A 24,786-nucleotide genomic window follows, 5' to 3' on the forward strand; every position below is an offset into this window, starting at 1 on the left:
TCAGGCTGAGACTGGGGGACACTGGGCTCTCTTCCTTACGGGGGCTTTGAGTGGAGGAGAAGAAGATATTCCTAACAGACATTCTTTCTAGGTCTAAGACCTCGGGATTGTAGGAGCCTGATGAAGGATCCAGTTGAACATCCCCCACCTCTCATTCTGCAACCTGTTCTCTGTCACCAAGGCACACATTTCCTGAGAGAAGGAGAGATTTTTATCAGCGGCTTGAGGGAGAGCAGGAACATTGGGGCCAGAAGGCCAGGGTTTAAATCCTAGTTCTGTTATTAATCGGGCGAGTAGCAAGTCATTGCACTTCTATGAGCCCCAGTCCGTCATATATAAAGCGACAGTAGTGACAGCTTATTAGCTTATTATAGTGAGCTATATATAGCTTATTCGCTTATAAAGTGACAGTAGTGATGCTTATTAGCACTTAATATATGCCAGGCACCATGCTAAGGGCCTCATATGGATGATATTATTTATTTGTCCCGGAAATGCTATGAAATTAAGAACTGCAAATAACCCCACTTTACTGATGAGGAAACTGAGGCACAGAGAGCTTGGGGAACTTGGGAATGGTGGAGCTGAGATCTGAACTCAGGAGGTCTGCCTCTGGGGATTTTAACCTGTTCACGATAACAATTGTCACCTCATCTAAGTCATAGAATTGTTAGGAGATTACACTAAAAAATGGGTGTAAAAACATCTTTTAAACCATAAACGATTAGTCTTGGAAATGTCAATCAAGAAGCTGAATCTTAAGTTGTAAGCTTTTTCCAACCTTGTTCAACTTTGTTCAAAAGAGGAGTTCCTCCCTCCCAGCCTTTAGTCTGCCTTTCCTCCCCTTCCACTGGACCGCCATCCCTCCTTAACCTTTCTCTTCTGACGTTCTTCCCTCTGTTCAGATACAGTGGCCTTGGTGGAATTCAGGTTGAACAATGCAAGACAAAAAACAGCCAAATTTAAAAGTACTTGTGCTTTTATTAAAAAAACAAATACAATCAGGTACTGTCCAGATGTGTTTGGGAAAGGAAGATCTCTTTAAAAATCCTTAGTTTTCATCATCATCATTATTATTATATTAATAATATTAATCATATCCTTAAAGTCAAAACAGTATTGCTTTTCTGGTTTCTGTTGTATGAAATGTAAAAAAAGGGATGGCTTCCAATGACACACATTGAAACACTGCTAACAAAAATAACGATAATTAATTATACAGCTTTGTGTAAAATACAGCTGGTTCTAAAACTACCACTGTACAGCCTACCCCTCTCCCATTCCCAGAGCCACCCAAGAGAAGGAAAACCATTGTGATGCTGTCACTGGAAGATTTTTTTGCTGATTCAAACAACAAAACGGAAACAGGTTGGAGACTGTTGTCTTTGGTGCGAAGGAAGTAATCGCAGATGGGCGAGGCTGGTGTTGCTGCCTTTGGCCCCGATGATCCATGGTCAACTTTAACTCCTGCCAAATGCCCAGGTGGTGGCTTCATGGTTGGATTGATTGTATCGATGCTTTGGTAAAACTCTTTTCTTTCTCTGGGCCCTACTTCTCTCTCACCCAGTTATCCCTGGAATTTACCCCCGTTTGCGCCTGCCTTCGAGATTTCGGAAGTTGCTGGGTCTCAGCTTCATCTCAGCAAACTGGATTGAATATTCGTGGCCTTTCCAGTGGAACCAGTTAACGCCCTGTAAAAAAGAGAAGACCTTCAGCTTGGTTTCTATTTGACGAGGTGTTCACTGACCATTGCTGTTTAGTTGATGGAAAAAAATGAGTTCTGTTTCAAATTGACCATTTGGTAGTTCACAGCTGTCTCTTGCCTATCTGTTTATTGAACTGTGTAGTGAAAACTTTGAAAGGGGCTGGCTGAATGTAACTTGATTTTTTTACTTTAGTCAGAAGTCACCTGAGTTTGCATTGAGCTTTGATCTGCCATCTTGAAACAAAATGGCGGCTGGTGAAACTTGACATCATTGGGAATAGGTGCCAAAGGAATTCAGGTCATGATTGGAGGTTACAGAATTGTGTAGCTACATGCAGGGAAGTCTATAATTTACAGGATTCTTATGGAGTGTTTTAACAGAGGTTTGTATGGAATGGCAGACAGAACATAGGTGGGACACAAGTTTTGCAACCTGACATACAGGGTCAAATATTAGCGTTCTTACTTGAGAGATAAATGGTTTTGAACAAGTTATCAAGCCTTCCTGGGCCTCAGTTTCACTATCTTTTTTCTTTTTTTTCCTTAAGGTCTGATAATGCCAACCTTGAAAGTATGCTATGAAGATTAAATGAGCTCGTAAAGGAACCATTACAGTGCTTGGCATACCATAGGTGCTCGGTAAATATTACTTCCCTAATCTCAAGTAGGGAGAAATATTCTTGGAATTTTGGCCAAAGATTTTCCTCAAGAAAAGATTATATTTGTTTCTGGGCTTCCTAGTCCCATGTCGACTCTTTAGCAGAGTCTACAGGCGGTAGTCTGCCTATCGAGTGCCACATGGACCCTTATCCCACTGGTGGGGTCGTCAGCTTCAGAGACTGCTCCTAGGAGCCACCGCCCTGCGCACTGACCCCTCTTCTCTTTAAGCTGCATTGGGCTGTGAGGGGACATGTCTGTGGAGAAGGTAATGACTGGTGAAATGAGGGAAAAAATAGAGATACTTTATCCAATTCTAATTTTTTGCCATTCACTGATATCAGGCAATCTCTGAGGGACAGGGAGGTGGGATTTGAGAATGGCTGGCTCATTTCATGGGCAAACGTGTAATTACACATTTATGATGAGGCAGTGCAGCCTGACAGCCTGGTCCTGTGTTGCTTTCCTCTGCCCTTGTTTTCTTCTGATAGAGCTGAGAGAAAGCCCTCCTTGTACTATGGTGGAGACTGAAACCAGAGAGGGAAAGTCACTTCACAGAGGCCACACAGCGCCAGAGCAGAGCCAGAGTTGGGACCAAACTCCCATAACTGCTTTGTGACCTTTTACGTCACCTCTTTCTTCTTCCAAAATTGGATAGAAGGATGGAAAAAGAAGTTTCCTTTTGACGTGCAGCTTTGTTTTTTCAGAAGGACTTTGTACTACACCGGTATTAGGGGACAAGGCAATAAAGGCAATCCAATAACACTCAGAGGGGAGGTGTAATTGAGGCAACACAATAAGACGGAAAAACACAGGACCAGTGTCAAGAGGTTTCCTCCAACTCCTGCCTCCTCTGTAAAACAGGCATGACAAGCCATGTCCTGGTCCCCTCGCAGGGTACAGGTGACAAGCACATGGGGTAGAGAAGCTGAGAGTGCCCTGGAGAGTGTTAGCAATTATGTCGACATGAGGGCTACCTTTAAAGTGACAATGATCATTTGCTAGCAGTTAACTCAGGCATAAACATCTGTATGAAAATTACTAATAGGGAAGAACAGCAGGTCAAAAAAAATCTGACAACGATAAAATACCTCAGCAATAAATAAAGTACAAATAAGGAAAATGACAAGATGCGGCATCCCACCTGAATCCGAATCCCTGGGCCGTAGGGTGGGATTTGGGCCTTTGCCTTTTGACAAAGCCCCTGGGATCCCAGGGAGCGGACCCAGTAGGAATCCCTGAGTTCCGGGGATCGGTCTGGGTGGCTGTGTGTGAATACCCATCCCTCTTCTCTGAGGTGGGGGCAGCCTCTGAGAAGGGACCAGCAGGGGCTCCATCATGATTAAGCAGCCGGGCCCACCTGACTTTGTTCACTGTTCTGGCATGTGCTAGTGCAGCAGGGCTCAGCTTAAGGTAGATTACTGGACTTGTTCTTGCTCACCTATTTCTAACGAGGATCTCAAAAATCTGTTTCTGTGATTGCACAAATTGTGTTACAGCATCCTGTGCGGCATAGAGAAACGCCGAGGGCCGGATGTGGGGAGATACGGCTCTGCCCCCCAACTGCACTCTATGACCTCAAGGAAGTCACCTTTCTCTGGGCCTCAGTCTCATGATTCATAAAAAGAAGAGACTTAAAGCTGTGGTCTTCGTTCCAAGGTGTCCTTGGGGCTCTGGAGGTGCCTCCAGGCCGGGGTGAGGAGGCAGCGCTCCGGGCCTGCATCACCCAGGTGAAGGCCTTCACTTTTATCTGCTTTCCTTTTGGGGTTTGGACAAAGATTTTATCTGAGAAAAGCTATCTATGTTTGGAATTCACTTGACCAGTGGTTCCCCCAGGCCTTCATGGGTTAACACGTGCTGTTTCTATGAATTGCCTGACCTGCAATGTCACTGAGATTTCTCCTTGTTGTACTGGGAAAAAATGTGTTGTCATCTATCTGTGGTTCCTGCCTCCTACTCTCAGCCAGGAAAGAGGGGTCGACTTGCCTGCCCATCACCCCCAACCAGCTTCCCTAGCCCTGTCCTGGGCCCTCACAGACTGCTCACCTGACTGTGGTTATTGTCCCCATATCTCCCCATCAAGTTGACACGGTGACAGTTCTTGTACCAGAAAGCCCCCTTGTAGGAGAGGGCACAGTTGGTGATGGCTGAGTCCATGTCCTTGTCGTAGGTGGAGAAGGGCCTTCCGTTGTGATAAGCCATAGAGTCACCTGGGAGAGAGAGAAAGTATGGACTGAGAAATCCCACCTGGAGTTTCCTGTGGGCCATGAAGGGCAGAGAACCAGGGGTGACAACAGAGAAGATCCTGGGGTGGGCCGGCTTTGAATATTGGACCCAGAATTAGGATCAGACACAGGCCTGGATGGGACATGAGTGTCACCCCAAGGACTCATTTCTGATAGACCCAGCATAATGTGGTAGAAAGAAGGTTGCAGGTGGCTTTGGAGGGTCCAGCTTCAAGTCCCACCTCTTTCAATCCCTAGCTGTGACCTTGAACAAGTCAAGCCTCTTTCTGAGCCTCAGTTTCTTCATCTGCAAAATGGAACTAGCACGTTGGTTCTCCCCACCTCAGAGTGCTGCTGGGACAATGGATATGAAGGTAGAGTCGTGTGCAAATAGTTATGATTGTCGTTATTTTTATGATTTTTTTTTTGCATTTCCTTTCCACAAAGGAGCTCACAGAGTAAGGTAAGAAATCTGCATTTAATAATGGCGTGCTTTTCCCCAAAATTCAAGTATTCAGAGCCATACTTATAATCAAACTCTTCAGATATTAGATGTCACCAGATAGCCTGTGTATCGTGTAGTTATTTGCCAAAGTGTCTATGGGACCAGTGTTCTCTGATTCTAAGACAAGAAGCCCATTTATATATAGTGCTATTTGAGTGTTTAGTTTGTAATTTAATATATTGAATTCTAGGAGCATTTAAGTGCCATTTCTTTCTGTGTCCCCCTCACTCCCAATCCTGGCCAATGTTATGCATAAAAATTTCAAGTTGCTGAGGCCTTCTACCCTGATATTTCGAACAGTTGTCAAAGGGACTCAGGTGCCTTGTTGACTGAGGATGGCAAGTAGATATTGATGGAATGAGATGCTCTGCTGTGGAAGGCTGGCCGCCACCAATGCACACAGGAGAACACAGCCTTACAAGGCTTATCTTAGTGAAGAGACATATTATGGCTCATTCTCTCCTCGGAATTACAGACAGAGATGGGTCGAGGCCACATTCCTGCTGCTCCTGGCTTTGCTTGCTGTGTAACAACATCCTTCCTGCCTGAAGCCATCTCAACAAAAGAGGTATTTACTGGCAGGTAACAAAATGTCAGAATTCTTTGAGGGATGCAAGAACGAAAACAATTTTTGCCCCTGGGTCTGTCTTTTCATTACCACCAGACTGATCTCGAAAGAGCTCGGTCCCTCCTTAGACGAGCCTGGCTTTTGGAAGACTGGAGACTTTCACTTTTATGAACGTTTTCTTTCAGGGCTCAGAGAGGTTAAAAATGTACCATAGCATCTGTCTCTTCTGTTTTGGGAAACATAACTGAAAGGCACCCCAAAGTGGGCATGGGTGGCACGGGTGGTCACACTCTCAGGCTTGATCCTGCCTTGTTACCAAGACTGTCTGTCTCAGCCAGGCCTGCACCCTGGGCCTGCCTTCCATGAGTTGTTTCACCTTGGGCAAATTACCAAACTTTTCAGAGCCTCAGTTTCCTCATCTGAATAACAGCAATATCTTCCTGGAATGATTTTTGTGAGAGCTAAATGGGGGTGATGCATTTGAAATATTTGCAAAAGAGGATGCTTCCTAGTCGGTCTGAATGCATATCATTTCCTTATTTATTTCTCCTCTAAGCTGGTGCCAGAATACCACACAAAGGCCATTACAAGTCAAAGAAATCTTGAAGACCTAAGCTAGGTTATGTGCCAGACAAGGAATGATAGGACCATTGAGAGCTAGTGAGCTTCTGGTCACGGGGCCATGCAGGCTGAGGCTGGATGGGCATGGGGCAGAGATATCTAAGAAGAGATTCAAGCAGCTGAGTGATGGAGCGGATTGTCTGCTAGTCAAAGTGCGACCCACAGACCAGCGACACCACCCACAGTGACCACTTATAAGCTCCACCAGGGAGCTTATAAGAAATGCATAATCTTGACTCCACCCTAGACGTGCTGTGTCAGCACCTGCGCATTCGCAGGATCCCCAGTGGGTCACACGCACGTAATACATTGAGAGGCACTGGGTCAGATGAGTATTAAGGCCCCTGAGAGACCGTTTTTCTCTCAGTCTAAAACAGATATCTAAAAATGGATAAGAAAAAGACATATTTTTTTGAGCAAGAGTAGCTACATGTAGGTCCTGATTGTCCTGATTCCCAACCTGCTCTGTTTCCATGACCCAGATGTCTGCCCGATTCTGTTCAATGGCAGATCCTCTGGATTAGCACCCAGTAGGAACTCAGGTATCTGCTGATCCCATAAATGGATGGATTCAGGAAGGAAGGAATGATGGGTCGAGGAACAAGAAGGGTTTTTGGGTTCAGAGGCTGGCAGTGCGGCTGTGCTGTACCTGCCGTCCCGCTGTACCCTTCCACCTTCAGCTTGTAGCGCGTCTTGGCATCGCCCACGCTGAACCTGTCGTAGACGGCATAGGCTGACTTCCCGTGGTCCCGCAGGTCTACCCGGAGCTCGTACTGCCCTTGGGATGTGATTTTGTTCAGGTTGTCCAGCCCTGTGGATGACAGGCAAGGTTGCTGAAGAGGCACAAGTGACTGGGGCCATCATTTCTACTCCACCCTGTAAGAGCAGCGGCTGGGTGTACTCTAGAGAGGTCTGCGTGGCGCAGACCCGGGCTTGCAGCTTGGACTCCTCCTTGCTGGTGCAACACCAGGCAAAATATACGATGTTTCTGAGCCTCAGGTAAAATCAGGTTGCCCGCCCACCTCTTAGTGTATTGTGAAGATCAAAGGAGATAAGGTGGAGAAAGCACTTTTTAAACAATAAACGTCCTTACAAGTGAAAGATGATGGATGATCATGGGACAGACACAGGCCCAGGCACTGGTGCACAGGACAGTGCCCTTTGCAGGTAGGTGGTTGGAAAGTGTGCCTTGCATGGATGGATGGATGATGGCATTGTGGGGTTGGCTTGGGAGATTTCAAATTGCAGCTCAGCTGCTTATAGGCTAGATGCCAATGGGCACACAACATAACCTCTTTGAGGCTCTGTTTTCCCATGTCAAGATGGGGATTTGTATCTCGTGGGGATGCTAGGAGGCTTAGAGGTTATGGCTGCAAGGGACCTATGTCAGCCCAGGATGGAAGCAGTTAACGGTATCAGTGAGGATGATTCTATAAATGGTTCAGTGAATGACTTAAGGCTAGGTTAGTTCTTAAGGTCTGGCTCTTGGCTCTCCCTTGATCAGATTTTTATTTTCATTGACCCAGAGAATTTAAAGTCTTTCTATTGAGAAGTTGGAATTCTGGGTCTACCACCAGAGCTATTGTTTCCTCCTGATCCATTTCTCTTTCACAGGTCGCTGAGGGTTAGGACAAATGACAAGGAGGGCAGAAATGGGCATTTTGGACACAAACACACAGGGCTGCATTACCAAGCCAGAATTCTTCTCTGCGGTCCCCAAACCCAGTAGCATAGGCCCTCCAGTCACGGTAGAACTCCTCACGCCCATTTTTGCGTCTCAGGAACACCTATAAACATAATCATGAATCTGAGTGCACTTAAGAAGGAAAGAGAAGGCATCTTTCTGGGAGGAAGAAACATCAGACCATGGGAAAAACACCAGTCCCCAGCTCTCTCTGTCACTAATTTGCCATGTGACTCTGGGCAGGTCACCTCCTCTCTCTGAGCCTTGGTGTTCTCCCCTGAAAAATAGGGATTAAAAATACCCAGCTTTGGGTGATGATGATGTGTCAATGTAGGTTCATCACTTGTAACAAATGCACCACTCTGGTGCGGGATGTTGACAGTGGGGAGGGCTGTGCCTGTGGGGTCAGGGGGTATATGAGAAGGCTGTACTTTCTGCTCAATATTGTTGTGAACCTAAAACTGCTCTAAAAAATAAAGTCTATGAGTTAAAAAAAAATACTACCCAGCTTGTATGATAACAGGATTGAAATAATTCATGTAAAATTCTTAGCGCAGTGCCTGGTAGATAGTAAGTGCTAATTAATATACGTAATAGATTTGCTGACCACTGTCAATTTTATACATCACAGACTTGTTTGAGGAGATAAATTACAAGAACATTATTTTTGCCTGTTTTTTATCTCCAGCTTCTCTCCCATTCCTTTGTTTAAGAGATAACAAAGTTCCTGAGCGTCTCCGTGTGTCAGGCCCTATCTTGCGACACCTCATGCACATTGGGGTCACAGTGCATGGGAGGGACCTCCACCCCTCCCCGCTCCGCCTTGCACCCTCAGCCCCCCTCCCCCAGGCCTGAGAGCTCTGGATTCCATTTCCGTGATACTCACTATCCATCCACCCCCATCAGAGGTCATGTCACAGAAGACTTCCAGCGGCTGGGCCTTATCACCATTCAGATAAATGGTGTAGAGGCCAGAGGTCGTGTCTCCATTCAGCATGGCTTGGGAGCAGTCCCTGGGGAATGGGTAGAGGAGTCCAACTGTGGGATAAGGAGAAAGAGTAACTCTCTCAGAGCAGGAGGTCTGGTGTCAGAGCTTTCAAATTGCAGCTCAATTGTTTATTGGCTAGATGCCTATGGGCAAGCAACTTAAACTTGCTAAGGCTCTGTTCCTTCATGTGCAAGATGGGGATAATCCTATTTTGTGGAGGTGCAACGAGGCTTAGAAGTGATGGATATAAGGGGCCCATCTCAGTCTCTTCTATTGATGGAAGCTGCCAATGGCATCAGTGGAGGAGAGCTGAGCTGCTGGAGGGGCGAGTATCAGGTTGACCTTGATATACCTGGAGCAGCCAGGCAACACCTGATGAACACCAGGTACTGGCCAGGATGGCTGGGTCTCTAGCTCCTAGTGGGTGGCTCGCTGTGGACAAGGGCGCTGTATCAGGCTGGGTGCATCTCAGTCTCTTCAGAGGATTCTGAGGCCAAAGACAAGGGTGCCAGTCCTGCACTTGCCACTTCCTTGCCTTAGGACCCTGGAGAAGTCATTTAACTGCTCTGAGTCTGGGAATCTTAATGGGGGAAAACAAGAATGCTTGGGAATTTCCAAGTGCAATAATGTGATGCAAAATATTGAAAACTTGGTAGAAATGGACGATCACGGAGCTGTGCTTAGCAGGTGGGTCGGAGAACTCATGGTCATAGCAGTTCCTTTTTCTGATCTGATCTCCTCACTACACTTTATCTTCACCTGAGGTTGTATCATTAGCTGTTTCCTTGTTTATTTCATGGCCCTAGCCTGAGAGCATCTTGGGCACGCTCGTATTTTTGTGCTCCCAGCACCCAGCATGAGATCCGGCTAAGAGGTTCCTTTGTCTCTGTACCTCCCTCAGCAGGTGTGTGCGGAGTGACTAAGTGATGTGTGAGGGGCAGGAGGCAGCGCTGGGATAAACCTGTTACACTCTCAGCACTCTGGGATACACAGATGCTTCCTCTTATTCACCAGTGGAACAACTTGCACATTTGCCATCTGCAGAGGACACCCAGTAGCAGGATGCAGGGAGAGGCTCTCTGGTCCTGGAACCCCTGAGCCCAGCTCTGGCTCTAACTCAAGATGTAGCCTTGAGCAGATCATTTAGTCTCTGGGAGTCTCTGTTCCCCCCACCAGAAAACAGGGCATGATAATCCTGGCCTGCCACACCAGCTTGGTGGGAGGACTCCTTGTGATTTTGAGTATGGACAGTCTTTGTAAATACTGACATGCTGAAGGAGGGACACGGAGCTTATATGAAGTCCCGACAATGGGCCACACACTGGGCCAGTAGTTCAAACACAACACAAGGACCCTCCCAAGGTCCTTGTGAGGAAGGGATGGTTTTTAATCCCATTGTATAGATGAAGAAACTGAGGCTTGTAGAATGGAAGTAACTTTCCTAAATTACACAGAGCCAGTGGTGGAGATGGGGATTGAATCCAGGTGTTCTCACCACTGGCCCTCTTTCCTTTTCACCACAAGGCCTGTGACCTCCTGCCCCACATTCTTTGGGGTTTCAGGTGGTGGCAGGGAATTGATCCTTTTCAGAGATTTGATGGAAAAATGTAAAGTACCAGTCAGAGGAGAAGTGCAGTGTTGATTCAGTCTCGTAGAATTTAATCTCAAGGCCTGGTTGTTCCCAAAGCCCCTTACCCGTGGTAAAGAAGGTCTGCACCAGCTTGCTCCTCAGGGGACCGTTCATGGCCTGGATCTTGACTGTGTAGTGGGTGGATGGGCTCAGCTCTGCCAGGCTGTAGGAGGTTGTGTCTGGACCCAAAATGACTTCCTAAGGGTAGAAGAAAGAATATAATAGCCTTTGGTCACATAAATCCTCAGGGTATAGATGATGAATTCATTCATTCAGCCATCCATTCATTCAGTCATTCAACAAGAATCCACTGAGTCTCACTCTGTGTCTGCCTCCATGGTCATTTCTGGGATGTCAGAGATGGCGAGAGGACAACATGAGCAAAGGTCCTGGGGCCAGAAAGGGCAGAGCAAGTTGAAGTAATACGAGGAGGCAATGACCTATCTCAACGATACTTCAGTTGGGGGAGCAGTGGAGGAGGTTGGCAAAGACCACATTACAAAGGGTCTTTAATGCCAGACTATAAGATTTGAAGTTTTTCATTATAAGGAATGGAGATTCCTGAAAGATTTTTGAGAAAGTGAATGGCATGACCCCAGCTTAATCTGGTGGCAAGATGAATCACGCAAAGGACAAAAAGTTTAGACTTTGAGACCAGTCAAGTCAGTGGTCCCTAAATAAAGCTCCTCTGCACAGCTCTCAGGGAAGCTTTAAATAATACAATGCCTCAGCCCATCCCAGGCTGACTGGATTGTAAGAGCCAGAAGTGGGGCCTGGACAGGTGTATATTTCAGAATCTCCCCAGATGACTGTGATGCACAGAAGACTATTATAACAGCTCAGTAGGCAAGGCATGATGAAGGCTTGAGCTGCCCAGCATGTCTCTTTTCTAGAACAGAGACGTCCAGGGGAGGCAGCTGTGTGCAGCTGCTGGGAGACCTGTCTAACTCCCCACGCTTGTAGTTTGTGGCTGGTCACTGTGCTGCTGCCCGGAGGGGGTCAGTTCCAGTTTGCAGGAGATCCTCTTTCTTTTCAAATCCTCTTTCTAGATTCCAATGCCTGTGGGATCTCTTTTTAGCAGATGACCTTGGTTTCTGGGATTGGAATTCAGCCTGCATTCCTAGTAAACCAAACACAGCAGTGCTCTCTACAGCCAGCAAACACAGCCGACTGGGTTTAGGCAGTAATGAGTCAGTGTGGAGGCCCCTGGCAGGTTCTCTCCCATCCTCAGAACTGGGCAGGTGATGTTATCCTGATTTTTCCAGTAGGGGGCTGGGGGTTGAGTTTCAGGGAAGCTAAAAGACTTGCATTCACTCCATAATTTGTTGGTGGCAGAAGGTGGTCTTGCATCTTGTCACCCAACACCCTGTCCAGGACTCTTTCCTCCTACACCAGGTTGATTTTCTTGAGTGAAACATAGAAAGCTGGGGATTGGACAGGATAAAGTAAACCAAGGTGAGCTCCTATTTGATACCAGTGACCCAGTAAGCTTTGTGTGGCCCCCAGCTCTGGTTTGTGAGGAAGGATCAGGTACAAAGCTGGGCTTATTAAATTACTTGAGGATACAATTACGTAGCAGCACTCTAGGCTGCTGTACAAAGTTGTTTTCTAGACAATTAAGGCAACTCGAAATGAGACTGATGACTTCAGGTAAACACTGAATCCTAGAATGCCTGACCTGGAAGGGACCTCAGAGATTGGTGAGTCCAATGCACTCATTTTACAGATGTGAAAAGGACTTGCCTCCATTCACACACTGAGTTAATTCATTGTTATACCAACTCCAGGAATGGCCATGACAGTAACTAGCAATGCGTGTCCACTTTTGGTTAAGCATAGTGGATTGGACGTGCAGTTTATGTCTATTTGCTTTTGATACCCACTAAAATGAGAGTAATGGGATATAAAGTATAAGCCCACAAAGGTGGGAGAAATGGCAGAGGAGACAGAAACAGGCATGCAATCTCAACTGAATCTTGATAGATGGAAAGTGTATGGTGGAGTGACAACAGAGGGGGCAGAGTGGAGAAAGCTGGTTGCTAACTAACTAAGTGAGCAGAGCCAGAGGCTGGTTGATGAATGCCACAGAGCCCGGCAAGTTCAGGAATGGAATGTGTACAAAAGCAAAGATGCCTTTGAAGGCCAGTGTGGGGCAGGGATGAACTAAGATTTGTTTAAAAGCTTTGTATAAGAAACAGATCCCCAGCTCTCCCCATCCCTCAACAATCCGATGGACTGTCCTTCCCAGTCCAGAGGGAAGGCTGAGGTTCACTCTCTGGAGAGGCTGAGCCAGAGAGGAGACTCTGGATTCAAATCCACCAGGTCCAGCTGTGGGAGAGGCTGAGGTGCTACACTGGAAAGAAGTGAAGAAGTGAAGGTTGTACCCAGTGGGAGCCCGGGCTCCTTCTCCAGCTGGGTTCCTGGCAGCCTGGTTTGAAGGGGTTGGAAGATCCTCCAGGGAGACTGGTTAGCTCAAGAAAAGGCTTACAGTACTGATACTTGGAAGTCCCCCAGTAAAACTGCTGCTTACTTGCCCAATCACCCTACGATGACCCCCTAGTTGACAGGCTCTGTCTATGCAATAGGAACTCCTTGTCAGCTATTTCATTCTTGGCTCAGGTACAAAAGGACTATTGGGCATTGGGCAGAAGTCTCCAACATGAAAGATGAAGACCCAAATCAAACCAAACAGCAGTAGTGAAACACAAAAGAAAAACTTGAAAAAAAAAAAAACCACTATGCAGGTTGTAGAAAAAAATACCAATAACATATATTCTTAGAGATAAAGAAAAGATGACACACAAGATACAAACAAGATGCTAGAAAAAGGTAGATGTGCAGAGAATAAGTAAAAGATCTTGGAAATATAAAGTATGATGCCTGAAATTAAAAATTCAATAACAACTTTAAAAGGTAAAGTTTAGAAAATCTCTTTCACTTGTGTGAAAGGTTAAAGTTATTTCAAATTAAAAAGTAAAAGAAGAAAAGTTCATGGGTAGGGAATATAAATAGCATTAACAATTTCTATAAACAGTACTAACAGTTGATGTCATAAGAACGTGGTGATATATATTTCAATATATAATGGAATGATGCCAACTGTGAGATAATATATATGGCAAAGATGCAGAAAAGCTGTTGGCCTTTGTACAATAAAACATTAAAGGACAAAGAGTCCAGCTCCTAAAATGTCCTCAAGTCTTGTGAGCAGTGTTCTCGACCTTGGCTGGTTATCAAAACTGGAGTCTGGTTAAAATGAGAGAGGCTGGAGCATATGATTCAGAAGGTCTGGCATGGCGTCCAGTCCATGTTAATTTTTCTTCAGCTCCCCAGATGCACTGGGTAGAGAAACACACCCAGATAATTCTTCCCTACTTGGAGGATCGTGTAAATGTTTCGAGTAGCACTGGCGAGTTGTTTATATACTTCTAGATACCTTGACTGTACCATCCACGGATTCATACACCAATAGGTAACCGGTGACAGACGCCCGGGGAGGTCGCCAGGTGAGGAGGGCAGTTTCCGACTGAACCTCAGTAGCAGTCAAGTCTCTTGGAGAATCGAGGTCTGGAGAAGATAAGACATTTAATATCAAATAAGTCAGCGAGTGTAGACAAAAATCCCAGCTGGGTATCAGGAGGCCTGAGTTCAGGTCCTTTCCCTACCATTGACCTATATGACCTTGGGCAGAGCGTTTCCCCATCTGTGAATGAGGAGTTTGAGCCATGCGACCTCCAAAGACATAAATTCTCTGTGATTCATCTCATCCTACAGGCAACAATTCCCTGAGCCCAACATAGTCTTGTTGGGCCTTGGTTGGATTTGGGGAGAAAGACACAGCTGTGAACATAATTACACGCCCCCCCTCACCCTGTTTCTAAATAAGAGGACAGATGGATGCTGGTATTGGCACTCACCCCTACTCAGAGGGCATTTCCTTCATTTTCCTGTTTGCTGCAGTTTGTAAAAAGATCTCAATGTATAAAAACCCAATGGACATCTAGGAAAACTTGCCTGAAAAATCTTTCTCTTAAAAATATTTCCTGCCTAGAACATGGATCATTAAATACTGGCATTAGGGCCAGTGGGGACTGGTTTTCCACTTAAAAAGCCCTCTTTTAAAATCATTTCCTAGTCCTTGGGGAGAACAAGGTCATTTCAGTTCGAAAGGAAATGGCGTGTTTCTTGAGGTCTTAATTGAGTGGGAACTGGTGAATTTAGCTGATGCTGATGTCATCAAGTTGCAAGGACCTGACTTGAGAAGGAAGAGTTGGAGAGGGATCCTGTTTAAGACAGAGGCTGTGAGTGGGCATCTTCCAGCTCTGGGTGTCCTGTACCTGTTGTGAACTTGGTCGTGATGGTTGAGCTCTTCTGGGGCCCTTTCTCTGCAAAGATCCTCAGCGTGTATTCCGTGGCGGGCTCCAGGTTGGTCAGAGCATACTCCACCGTGTTCCCGGACACCGTGCGTGTAATTTCTGGCACTGGACATGAAACACACACACCGAGGCCATTACCTTTCCCTGTCTGAGCCGTCAGCAGACTTGGCACACAGCGCACACACCTACTTCTAACATAGAAACTTGCAGTGACCCTGAGAAAAGCAATTTGATTTCTGAAATGACTCACACCCCTTTCTCTCCCTTGAGCACTCACCTCATATACAAAGGATTTATCATATGGAGACTGGATTTTTCCAGGCACAAATCAGAGGGAAGGGGAACTGGGGGTCAGGTTTTTCCACATGGTGCCAGCTGGGACAGCTTTGCAGCTGGGGCACAGGAACCAGCTAGAGAAGAGTTGCAGGTAACATCTCCAAGCCTCGGGCCACCCAAACTTAATTTGTCCCATTGCTTTCTCTCTCCTCTTTTTCACTTACACATCCTTTTAAAAATTGCCAAATGTTGTCAAATCATGAGGCTGGGAGGTTACAAAGATCTGGTGGCAGCAGACACAGCAGAGCCTGGTTACTAGTAGCCTCTCAGCCCCACTGGGTCAGATCCAATGGTCGACAGCAAACCATGGTGTCCAAGGGTATGTGTTTATTTCCTAATCATAGGTGACCAACCATCCTGGCTTGCCAGGGACTGAGGGGTTTCCCGGGGTGTGGGACATATATGGCTAAAACTGGGAAAGTCCTGGGCAAACTGGGACAAATTTGTCCCCTACTCATCATCCATGAACTCCCTCCTCTTCTGGACCAGGATCTTTGCGAGGCCTGCATCCACAATTTCCATGATCCCTGTGAACTATATTCTAATTTCTTTTAGGTGAGACAACACCATCTTCCCTGACTGGGAAGAGTTTGCTCTTCTAGGGAGCAAACTTGAAGAATGGAAGAGTAAAAGGAATAAACCCAAACCTCTCTCCTACCTCCACCCCCAGCGTGCTCCATCCTCACAAAGGACTCTCTTAGGCAGTTGTCAGAGCTGAATGAAGATATTTCAGAGGCCCCAGGCACAGATTATGGTGCCCTCTCATATTGTCACTCAAAGTAAAACAATACTGAACCCTAAAATATGAAACTTATATATGCTTGGGGATTAAAACAGTCTAATGTTTTCTAGAGTAGTTCATTACAAATGTATGGATTTATTTATTGAAAAGGAATCTCTCTTTCTCCACTCCCTCATTTGTATTTGATTTTATGTTCTGGTAGCCGTGGTTTGCTGGTGCCTCAAACAAGTGTTTAATCTGCCAACTGAGTAAATTAGCACAGAAAGTTAAAAAGACCAGGAGAAATAATTTTTGATTTCTCAATCAAATTTGCTACAACTGGCCTCCTCTGCGGCATCTGAGAAGTCCAGACTCCTCAGAGCCACCTGATGTAGACTGTTTAAGATTTTGGATTCTGGAATTTTCTTTGTAAGAGATAGGAGCTGCTGCCTAGAGAGGGTGACTCACAGCAACAGGCAGAGAGACTAGCAGGAGAGGAGGAATGAGGAACAGGTGAGGGAAACATGTAGAGGCTGGAGATGGACCCTCTGTTCTTTCTTTAAATGGCCTACTGGACGCCCTCGGTAGAACCACAATGTTTACGCTCTTTCACTTGACAATAAGCAGAGGAGTACGGATGAGGCCTCTCTTGTAGCCCCTGACTAGGCCCCTCCACAACCACCCACCCAGCCCCAGCCGCAGCCCATTAGTCTATTCTGAGGTTGCAATCGAGAGCCACAAGGATATTGCTGGCCTTACAACCTACTCATGCATTTTTGTACCAAATGTGGCACGGAGAAGGGACAATGGGAAGAGTTTACAGCAGGACAGACACTCCTCAGGTGGGCAGGATCTTGGACATGACCTTACCTCTCTCCCCCGTGTAGGAGATGATGTAACTGTCCACAGGGGCAATGGCTGGCTGCCACATGGCCAAGGCTTCTGAGTCGGTGACGTTGGCTGTCACAAGGCCAGATGGGCCATCCAGAGCTGCAAAGAAAGATGGAGATGTGTTGGAGAGATAGGCGATCATGGGGTAGTACCTCAGACCACAGCTGCTCTGCTGTGTACACTGCTCCTGGACTCCCGGTGTTGGGACACTGTGTCCGCTGCATGGACGGTGCAGGGTCCTGAGCTTGGAGCCAGGATGGGCCTGGGTTTGAGGCATGACTCCTTCCCTTGCTGGCTAGGTTACCTTGGGTCTCTATTGCCCCACCTGTAAAATGGGGATAATAATTCTGTCTGGCTTTATCCTCAGTGTTATTTTGATTTTCACATGATATTGTAGATGGAAAAGTGCTGTATAAACTGGAAAGGGCTGAACACATAACAAGGATTATCATTACAGTTCCTGTCACTTTCCCCAGGGAAAGAACTTACAAAAACAGAGGAGGTTTGCAGAGTGAAGGCTGCCCTAAGCTTTTCTGGGCTTTGAGCAATAGCTCTGTTAGGTGGCCTGGAGATAACATGGAGCCAGGCTCCGGAGGTCGGTGGTCCTGGGTTCTACACTGGCTTCTCTGTCTAGTGTCTGTGCCCTTGTGTCATTTCCCTTCTCCAAACCTCACTTCTTCACTTGTCAAAGTGTGGCTGCTGTAAAGATGCACTAGACGATGTGTGTGAAATGTGCTAGGGGTGGTGCTCAATAATTGCAGTTGTTATTAATATGACTATTAAAGTTATTTGGAGTCTTAGATCTGAGTTCCAAATGTACTGAGAAAGGATGGATGTTTACAAGGTCCTGGTTCTTTTAACCAACCACTGCAGCTACTCAGCATCTCTTTCCTAGAAACTAACCTAAATATGATTATTTCCCTCTTACGTTCACATTTATGACTCAATTACTCCAGGACGACAGCCCTGGGAGGATGGAGGGCAGCTGTCATCAGCTCATTTTGCAGATGAGGCTCCTGACCTCAAGAGACGAAACGACTGGCTTGCGAGTCAGGAGGTGGCCGAGTAATTTTGGGAGCCCACATCGTCCACCCACTCTGAGTTCCTTCCTGCTTCATCATGTCTGTCCAGAATCTCCTTTAACGGAGGAGGGCAATGGGGGGCCTCCAGAGGAAATGCATCCAGCTTTTGCAATCTGTTGCCGTGGAGAATCCATAAATGAAAGATTTCTTTGGAGGAAAACAGCCTGTGTGGTAGGGTGCACAGGACTCTGGGTTCAGATGGGATGTTTTAATTGCATGTTATCAACTCTTTGAGACTATTAGGATATTTTTAAAATTTCTTGTGAGGCCCATTCTTTGGATCCCTTAATGGATTAGGCTGGATAATTGCTCATATATCAAAGGATAAATTGTTTAGAGACATGGCTGTCTAAAGAGAAATTTTCCACTTCATTCTCCTTCAATGCAATTCATTATTTTCCCCTCTTTACAGTGTGCTGTACAAATCAGGTTATAACAGGAAGATAATCCCTTATTTTAGAAGAACACAGAGTTTGGAGTTAGACTGACTGAAGCTCACACTGGCTCCCTGCGTTTACTAGTTATGTGGTCTTAACCGAGGTGTTTAATTTACCCGGGTCTCAGTTGTTTCCTCTGTAAAATGGGAATGACAACAGCTATGGGGATGACAGGGGGAGAGTTTAGTAGCAGTGCCTGGAACACAGTAGCTGCCCAGTAGAGAGTCGTTCCTTATTGCTTGTCACCATTCCTTGTCTGCGGGCAGCCCCTCCCTGGAAGGAGCCTCACCATGGTCCCAGCACTAGGCAGGGAAGGAAAGGAGGTGGATTAACGTGTAGAGCCATTTACATTTACAGATGTTTTACACACATAGTTTCATGTGATTCTTACAGCCCCCTGCACAGCAAGCAGAATTGCACCCATTTTATAGAGAAGGAAACTACACTCTAGAGAAATTAACTGACAGCTCATGTCTCTAGAAGTGATAGACTTGGAATTTCAACCCAGTTCAGTGTGACTCCCAGACTTGGCCTCCTTCCTCCATACTACCCAAGGAAACAGAGGCCCAGGGAGGTTAAGGATGGAGTCAAGGTTACCCAGCTCACAGGAGGCCGGGATGGGCTGGAAATGAGGCTTCTGGTGCTCCAAATCCAGTCCACTTTCTACTAGAATATTACTACATGGAAACTTTGTTCCACTTGCTGAATCATGCGCAATAATGCTGACGGTGGGATAAACACCTGTGGCGAATGATCCGGAGACAGGTTCGCTTTCCTCAAAGCCCTTCATGGCGATGACACTGACAAGGTACTCGGCCCCAGGTAAGAGCTTCACCAGCCTGGTCTGAGTCTTACTCCCATCCACAGTTACCTCTGAGGGTGTACCTGGAACACAGGAAAATCAAAATCAGGAATGGCGAACCCCATTGAAACTTACTGTTGCCCCGAGAATGGGTGTCTCCGATTTGGAAACGAAACTATATCTTTATCCAGTACCATTTTATTGACTTCCTTCTCCTTTGCTGCTACCCTCTGGCATGAGAGAAAAGGTCTTACTTTTTGCATAATGTTTTTTCCATCTGAGCAGATGCCAAAAACTAGGCCAGGAGAGGAAAAAACATGAAGTCACAATGTGCTAAAAATGACAAGTTTCCGTTCCGTTGAGAGCTAGCTTGTTATGCGAATTTTATTTAATTTTCCCACATAGAATATGGGAAGCTTACTATGTAATATATATATCTGATATATTTAACCCATTGTCTTAGCTTAGGGAAATACAGACTCCCTTAGCAGCAGAGATTCTACTATTTAAGAAAAGAAGATGGTCATAGTCAAATTTGTACTCTTATATTTATTAAAAAGACCAAAATTTATATTTCTTAGAATTTCAGGGCTGGTGAGGAGCTTGTACATCAGTTGGTCAAACTCCCCATAGAGATGCTACGGCATTCCTCTGAAGAGGTTATGAACCATCCTTTCTGTATATGCTTCCTCTAACTGGGAGCTTACTACCTGCTGAAATGTTTTTAGACAGATTTTCCTCATGGTCTCTATTATAGCCCATGCACTCTGAAATAGAACTCCCAACTCTACTAAGTCACAACTCCCCATCCTATACTGACACAGACAGATTTTTGGGATCCAAATGCAAAGCCTCACACACATGCAGGTCAAGACCAGCTTTCAGATGAGTAAGCCCAAAGAGAAACAGGCCAATGTTTTTAGTCTTATGTCATTGTGTGAAAACAATGTTGGAGATCTAGTTCTCATAGAAGTTTAGAATTCCAAGGCTGGAAAAGTTCTTCATATAATGACCCTTCACAAAGCAGTTTCTTCCAAGGGTCTCATAATAGTTTACAAATGAAGTCTATCCAGATCGTCTCAAATATAAGGAAGTAGTTTTCTTTGGCCATGATGTTTGGGAGGACAGAATTATCAGAGTCTCTTTCGCTACTCCACCCAAACCTTCCAGGTTCCTGCCCCCTCCCCTCTCTGAGCTCCCTACCTCCTGCAATGGGCACGTAGGTAATCCGGAAGCTCTCCACCTGGGCAGTGGGTGCCATCCAGCTGACAGTGGCGGAGTTTTCAGTGATGTCTGAGAAAATGATTTCCTTCGGGGAGCCCATGGCTGTTAGGGAGAAAGCGCAGGAGAAACCCAGAAACAGTCAACTCTTTTGCTCATCAATGATTCTTCCTGGATTCTTTATCCAGGAAAACTCAGCCCCTAGAGTTTGTGTCCAAGCCAAGCCTTTGAGATGGAGAGTGTGGTGATCTGTGGTCAAGCTGTGACTTGATAGAAACAATCATTCTTTCGTTCTGGTACAGGGCTCAGGGCTGTAGAACAGCCATTTGGTTTCATTCAAGGAGAATGTTAACACCACTGCTGGCTTCTAAGGTAGTGAGGGTGAATGGTTTCACGCCTTGCAATACATCCTCCTTTTATTTTTAAATTTAGCATTTTTTCAAATCTTTGCTTTCTAGTTCCTTTTTTAAATGACCAAGACTTGACAATTGTACAGTTCTTTGCAATTTTTAAGAATTAATCCTCATTTGGAAACCCCAGAGAAGAAGGTTTGGTTGTAGCCATTATATAGAGGAGTACACTGAGGCTCGGATATCCAATGAACATTCTCGTGATGCAACTTTTCTGGGTCCCAGGACTGGGCAGCAGAGCTGACACAGCCCCAGGATCCTGGAAATAACGTTCATATGGAAACTAACCTCAACAAACCCATTCCCAGAACTGGATAGAGATCCAGAGCTAGGAGAGCAACCTCAGACCCATCACCAAAGCCCACACCCGGTGGACGTTGGGTCTACCTTCAGGGAAGCCAGGCCCCAGAGGCAGTTTCTGCTACGTAAACACCTCCCCTGGAACCCAGTTTCCTTTGGCTTTTCTCTGTGTATTTTTTGGCTTAGCTTTTTGCCCTCTTCAGCTGACCACACTTAACCAGAGAACTCAGGAAACAATTTTCAGGTCTCCAGGGAGCTCAATTCCTCATCTTTTCCCCTCTCCAACCCACGTTGATCATTAAGTTCTGAAACCCACAGCCCACTTGGGGGAGGATTTTTTTCTCTCCATCTCTGTCTTTTTCTCTTTCTCCTGCGACCTGGTAGCCACCCTCAGACTTGGTGCCTGCCGGGGTTTTGCCCTCCCCTTGGAAAGCTTTGGAAACCACAAGGATCTGGAGCCTGAAAGATCTTGTTTGTCCAAATACCACGGAGAGGCTGGGCAACCCGGGGCAGGTTCCTTCACTTCCGCGAGCCTCATCTGTTGGGAAAAGTGGTGCCCATCTTCAGGAATGTTTGGAGGATTAGCAGAGATCATGGATGTAAAACCCCTAGCACAGAATCTGGTACGCAGTAAGAATTCAGTAAACACAAATGCCTTGTCTATATTTTCTTTCCCATGTGACTCTTTCTACTATGGGCCATCCCGGATTTTAAAGTAGCCCCCAGGAAAGATCTAGAAGAGGCCAGCTGAGAAAAAAAAACCCAGTGAGGCGTGTAAACTCAGGCAGTGAGTCTCTCCTGCTGCCAGCTGGTCCACTCTGACTTTCACTCTGACTGAAAATGCCACTGGTGCAGGTCTCGGCACAGTGAAAGGTATATCTTGTGGCCACAGCTTTCCCCTCTAGATCTCAGTTTCCTCTTCTGCAAATGGCAATATTTAAGCCCTGTCTTAAAAACCTTAAGAATGAGTAGCCTCATCCATCACGCACTCCAGAGGATGTGCTTGATAAGGTGGCAGCAGGAAGATAGCCCCGTGTAACCTGAAGGAATGGCACAGTGGTGGTGGAATCCAGGGTCAACGGGTGTGATACTTTGGGACAGCAGACCTTCCTAGGTGTGGAAGACTATTTGTTGTTTTAGCATGTCTCCTTCTGCCATAAATAGGGTCCCCCAGTCTCCAGCACCACAGCAGAGGAGGTGGCCAATGGGAACTCGGAGACCGAGCCTCACAGAGCAACTAAATCACCCCCATTGAAAAGTTGGGGAGACCAAGGCACGGCAATATCTCTGTCTCTCTTTCCAGGTAGACTCTTGGTTTTCAATAAAAACTCCATTAGGGAAACATCCAGAATTGTTCGAAACTCTCAACAGGGCTTCTATCCATTCTCTGCATAAAAAGTTGCCTCCCCAACTTTGGAGCAAATGTCTTTAATTATGTGGCTGTTGGCAACCATTTTTTAAAAATTATTTTCCCTTCAACATATTTTTACTGAACACTTAATATGTGTCACGTCCTATGCTAAACAAAGAGGACAGCTCTTGTAGCCAGTGTGGTTTAAGAGCAAGGATCTTGGAGTAAGACTGACCTGGATTTGAATTCCATTCTGGCCTTACTAGCTAAAAACACCTCAGCCCCTTAGGTCTCAGTTTCCACATCTGTGACATAGGGCTAAATGTGGCAGTCAATTGGTCTGGCTGAGTCACAGTGATTCAGTGAGTTAAAGCATGTCGACCACCCTTATCTATTTGTATAGAATATTTCTGGAAGATCCAGAAGAAAGTGGTGACATTGGCTGTCTCTAGACAGAGCACCTGGGTGGCAGGGACACAGTAGAATAGAGACTTCACTGTATGTCCTTTTTTGACTTTGAATTTTGAACCAAGGAGCTCATTAAAAATAAAATTTACATTAAATCCCCCAAATATAATCATAGCTAACATTGTTGCAATGGGTAAGGAAACTCTGCTAAGTAGTTGGCACTCATGATCCTATTTAAACTTCATGGCTGGCCTTTGAGGTCAATTCTATTTGCCGGATGAAGGGACTGAGGCTCAGAGAGGAAAGGAGACTTGCCCAAGATCACACAGCTGGTAAGAGGTGTGGTCAATATTCGACTCCAAGGAATCCACCCAGAGGCTGCAGGCATAACCACTAGGCTCCGCTGCCTCTACCCACACTCTCTGTCACCTGGGGCCCTTGGGGCTGGAAGCTTGTGCACAGGGAGAGGCACTTGGAGTGAGAGGAGGAGCTGCAGAAGCTTTTATAAAGAATAAGAGGAACAGAGCATCACGGGGAAGAGTTGACAACTGTGCAAGGGAGGAAAGAGAGAAGAGAGGAGGAGGAAGGCAAAGGGAGACTTTATAAAGCTGATGAGGGGAAGGTGGAAATTAGGCAACTGTCTGCTGTGTTCAAGAGTCTCCTCCCTTGTCTTGCCCGGAGCACAGGCAGGCAGGCACACATGGGTACACACATGTGCATGCATGCATGCGTGCAAACTCACACACACACTTCTTTGCTGTGAACTACAAAGCCTCAGAGAAAGAAATCTAAGAAGGGGCTTTCCGAAACAGCAGGGTCTGCTGTTTCTTTTCTTTTGTTCATGTAAAAAAAAAAAAAAAACTCGTGATTATTCATTCTCTTTTTTGCTTTAGAACTGCAGAGCCTCTAGAAAAAAAGATCAGCAAAACAAAATCAGTGATCAGAAGTTAACTTTGAAAACCAGTGTTTATATACCAAGGTCAGAATCAGGCTCTGCCTCTGATCTCCAGTTGTTTTATGGGAAGCCACAGGGAGGAGGAGACAGGACCCACATCCCAGGGATAAGGTATCTGAGTTAATGAGAAACAGGGTTTTTCCCCTGCCTGAATTGCTGCCTGGACTCAGCATTCCCTCCCCGTCTACAGATACTGATTATGATTTCTATAAGTGTCTTCTAGGAGCTCATTATGTCCTGAAATTTACATGGTAAAATATCCATCTCTGGACAAAGAGGAGAATGTTTTGGCTAGTGTTACGTTCTATGCCCATCAGAGATGGCAGGTATATATGTTCATTGGTTATCCGTCATCCAGCCTGCTAATATTTAATAGTGTTAAAATAAGTCGGCATTTGGGTTCTACTCCAAATCTGGCTGTGTGACCTTAGGCAAGTCACTTAACCTTTCTGGGCCTCAGATTCTTCATGCACAAACAGAAAAGGCTGGGCTACATCATTTCTCAGGTTGCTTCTACCTCTCCCTGGGATTTTGCGGTTCTTTCCTCTGGTTCCTTTTGAAGCAGCCATCTCTAGCGAATGCTATTTCTCCACCTCCCTTAGTTTCATGAAAGAATTCACCCCACCTGTTGTAAGTCTTTCCTTTTCCCTCTAAAGAGTCATGTCAGTGTTAGTATTATTATTCTCAAGAGTCACGTTATTCATTATCTTTCTTTTTCCTCCTTGAAATAACTCATTGTGGAACAGGGTTTTCATTTCTCCCTCTAGTGCCTTTTCGAGTTGCTATGAGTATTGAATAAAATTAGTGAGTTTCATGAAGCGCAGCCTGTTAACCTTGCCAGCTTCCTCTTTTTTCCCTTCCCGATCACGGTACTGATTATTCACACATAGCATCTTATAAATGTTGATTTTTA

General features: G+C 45.8%; 1 protein-coding gene across 2 annotated transcripts in view; it reads right to left on the reverse strand.

The window, feature by feature from the left end:
* Nucleotides 1-977: 977 nt before the first annotated feature.
* Nucleotides 978-24,786, reverse strand: part of TNC (tenascin C) — a 92,111-nt gene continuing 68,302 nt past the window's right edge. For both annotated transcript variants that reach the window (XM_058523874.1, XM_058523875.1), the window contains exons 17-27: nucleotides 20,432-20,554; nucleotides 19,168-19,311; nucleotides 16,887-17,006; nucleotides 14,921-15,064; nucleotides 14,020-14,150; nucleotides 10,649-10,781; nucleotides 8,852-9,003; nucleotides 7,972-8,068; nucleotides 6,931-7,092; nucleotides 4,409-4,572; nucleotides 978-1,691 (exon numbers count right to left, since the gene is read on the reverse strand). In XM_058523874.1, the coding sequence (XP_058379857.1) occupies nucleotides 1,581-1,691; nucleotides 4,409-4,572; nucleotides 6,931-7,092; nucleotides 7,972-8,068; nucleotides 8,852-9,003; nucleotides 10,649-10,781; nucleotides 14,020-14,150; nucleotides 14,921-15,064; nucleotides 16,887-17,006; nucleotides 19,168-19,311; nucleotides 20,432-20,554 (1,481 nt within the window). In that variant the 3' untranslated portion in view covers nucleotides 978-1,580. The remainder of the gene's footprint in view (nucleotides 1,692-4,408; nucleotides 4,573-6,930; nucleotides 7,093-7,971; nucleotides 8,069-8,851; nucleotides 9,004-10,648; nucleotides 10,782-14,019; nucleotides 14,151-14,920; nucleotides 15,065-16,886; nucleotides 17,007-19,167; nucleotides 19,312-20,431; nucleotides 20,555-24,786) is intronic.

The sequence above is a fragment of the Diceros bicornis genome, chromosome 28, assembly GCF_020826845.1.
Source record: "Diceros bicornis minor isolate mBicDic1 chromosome 28, mDicBic1.mat.cur, whole genome shotgun sequence".
Classification (NCBI taxonomy): Eukaryota; Metazoa; Chordata; class Mammalia; order Perissodactyla; family Rhinocerotidae; genus Diceros; species Diceros bicornis.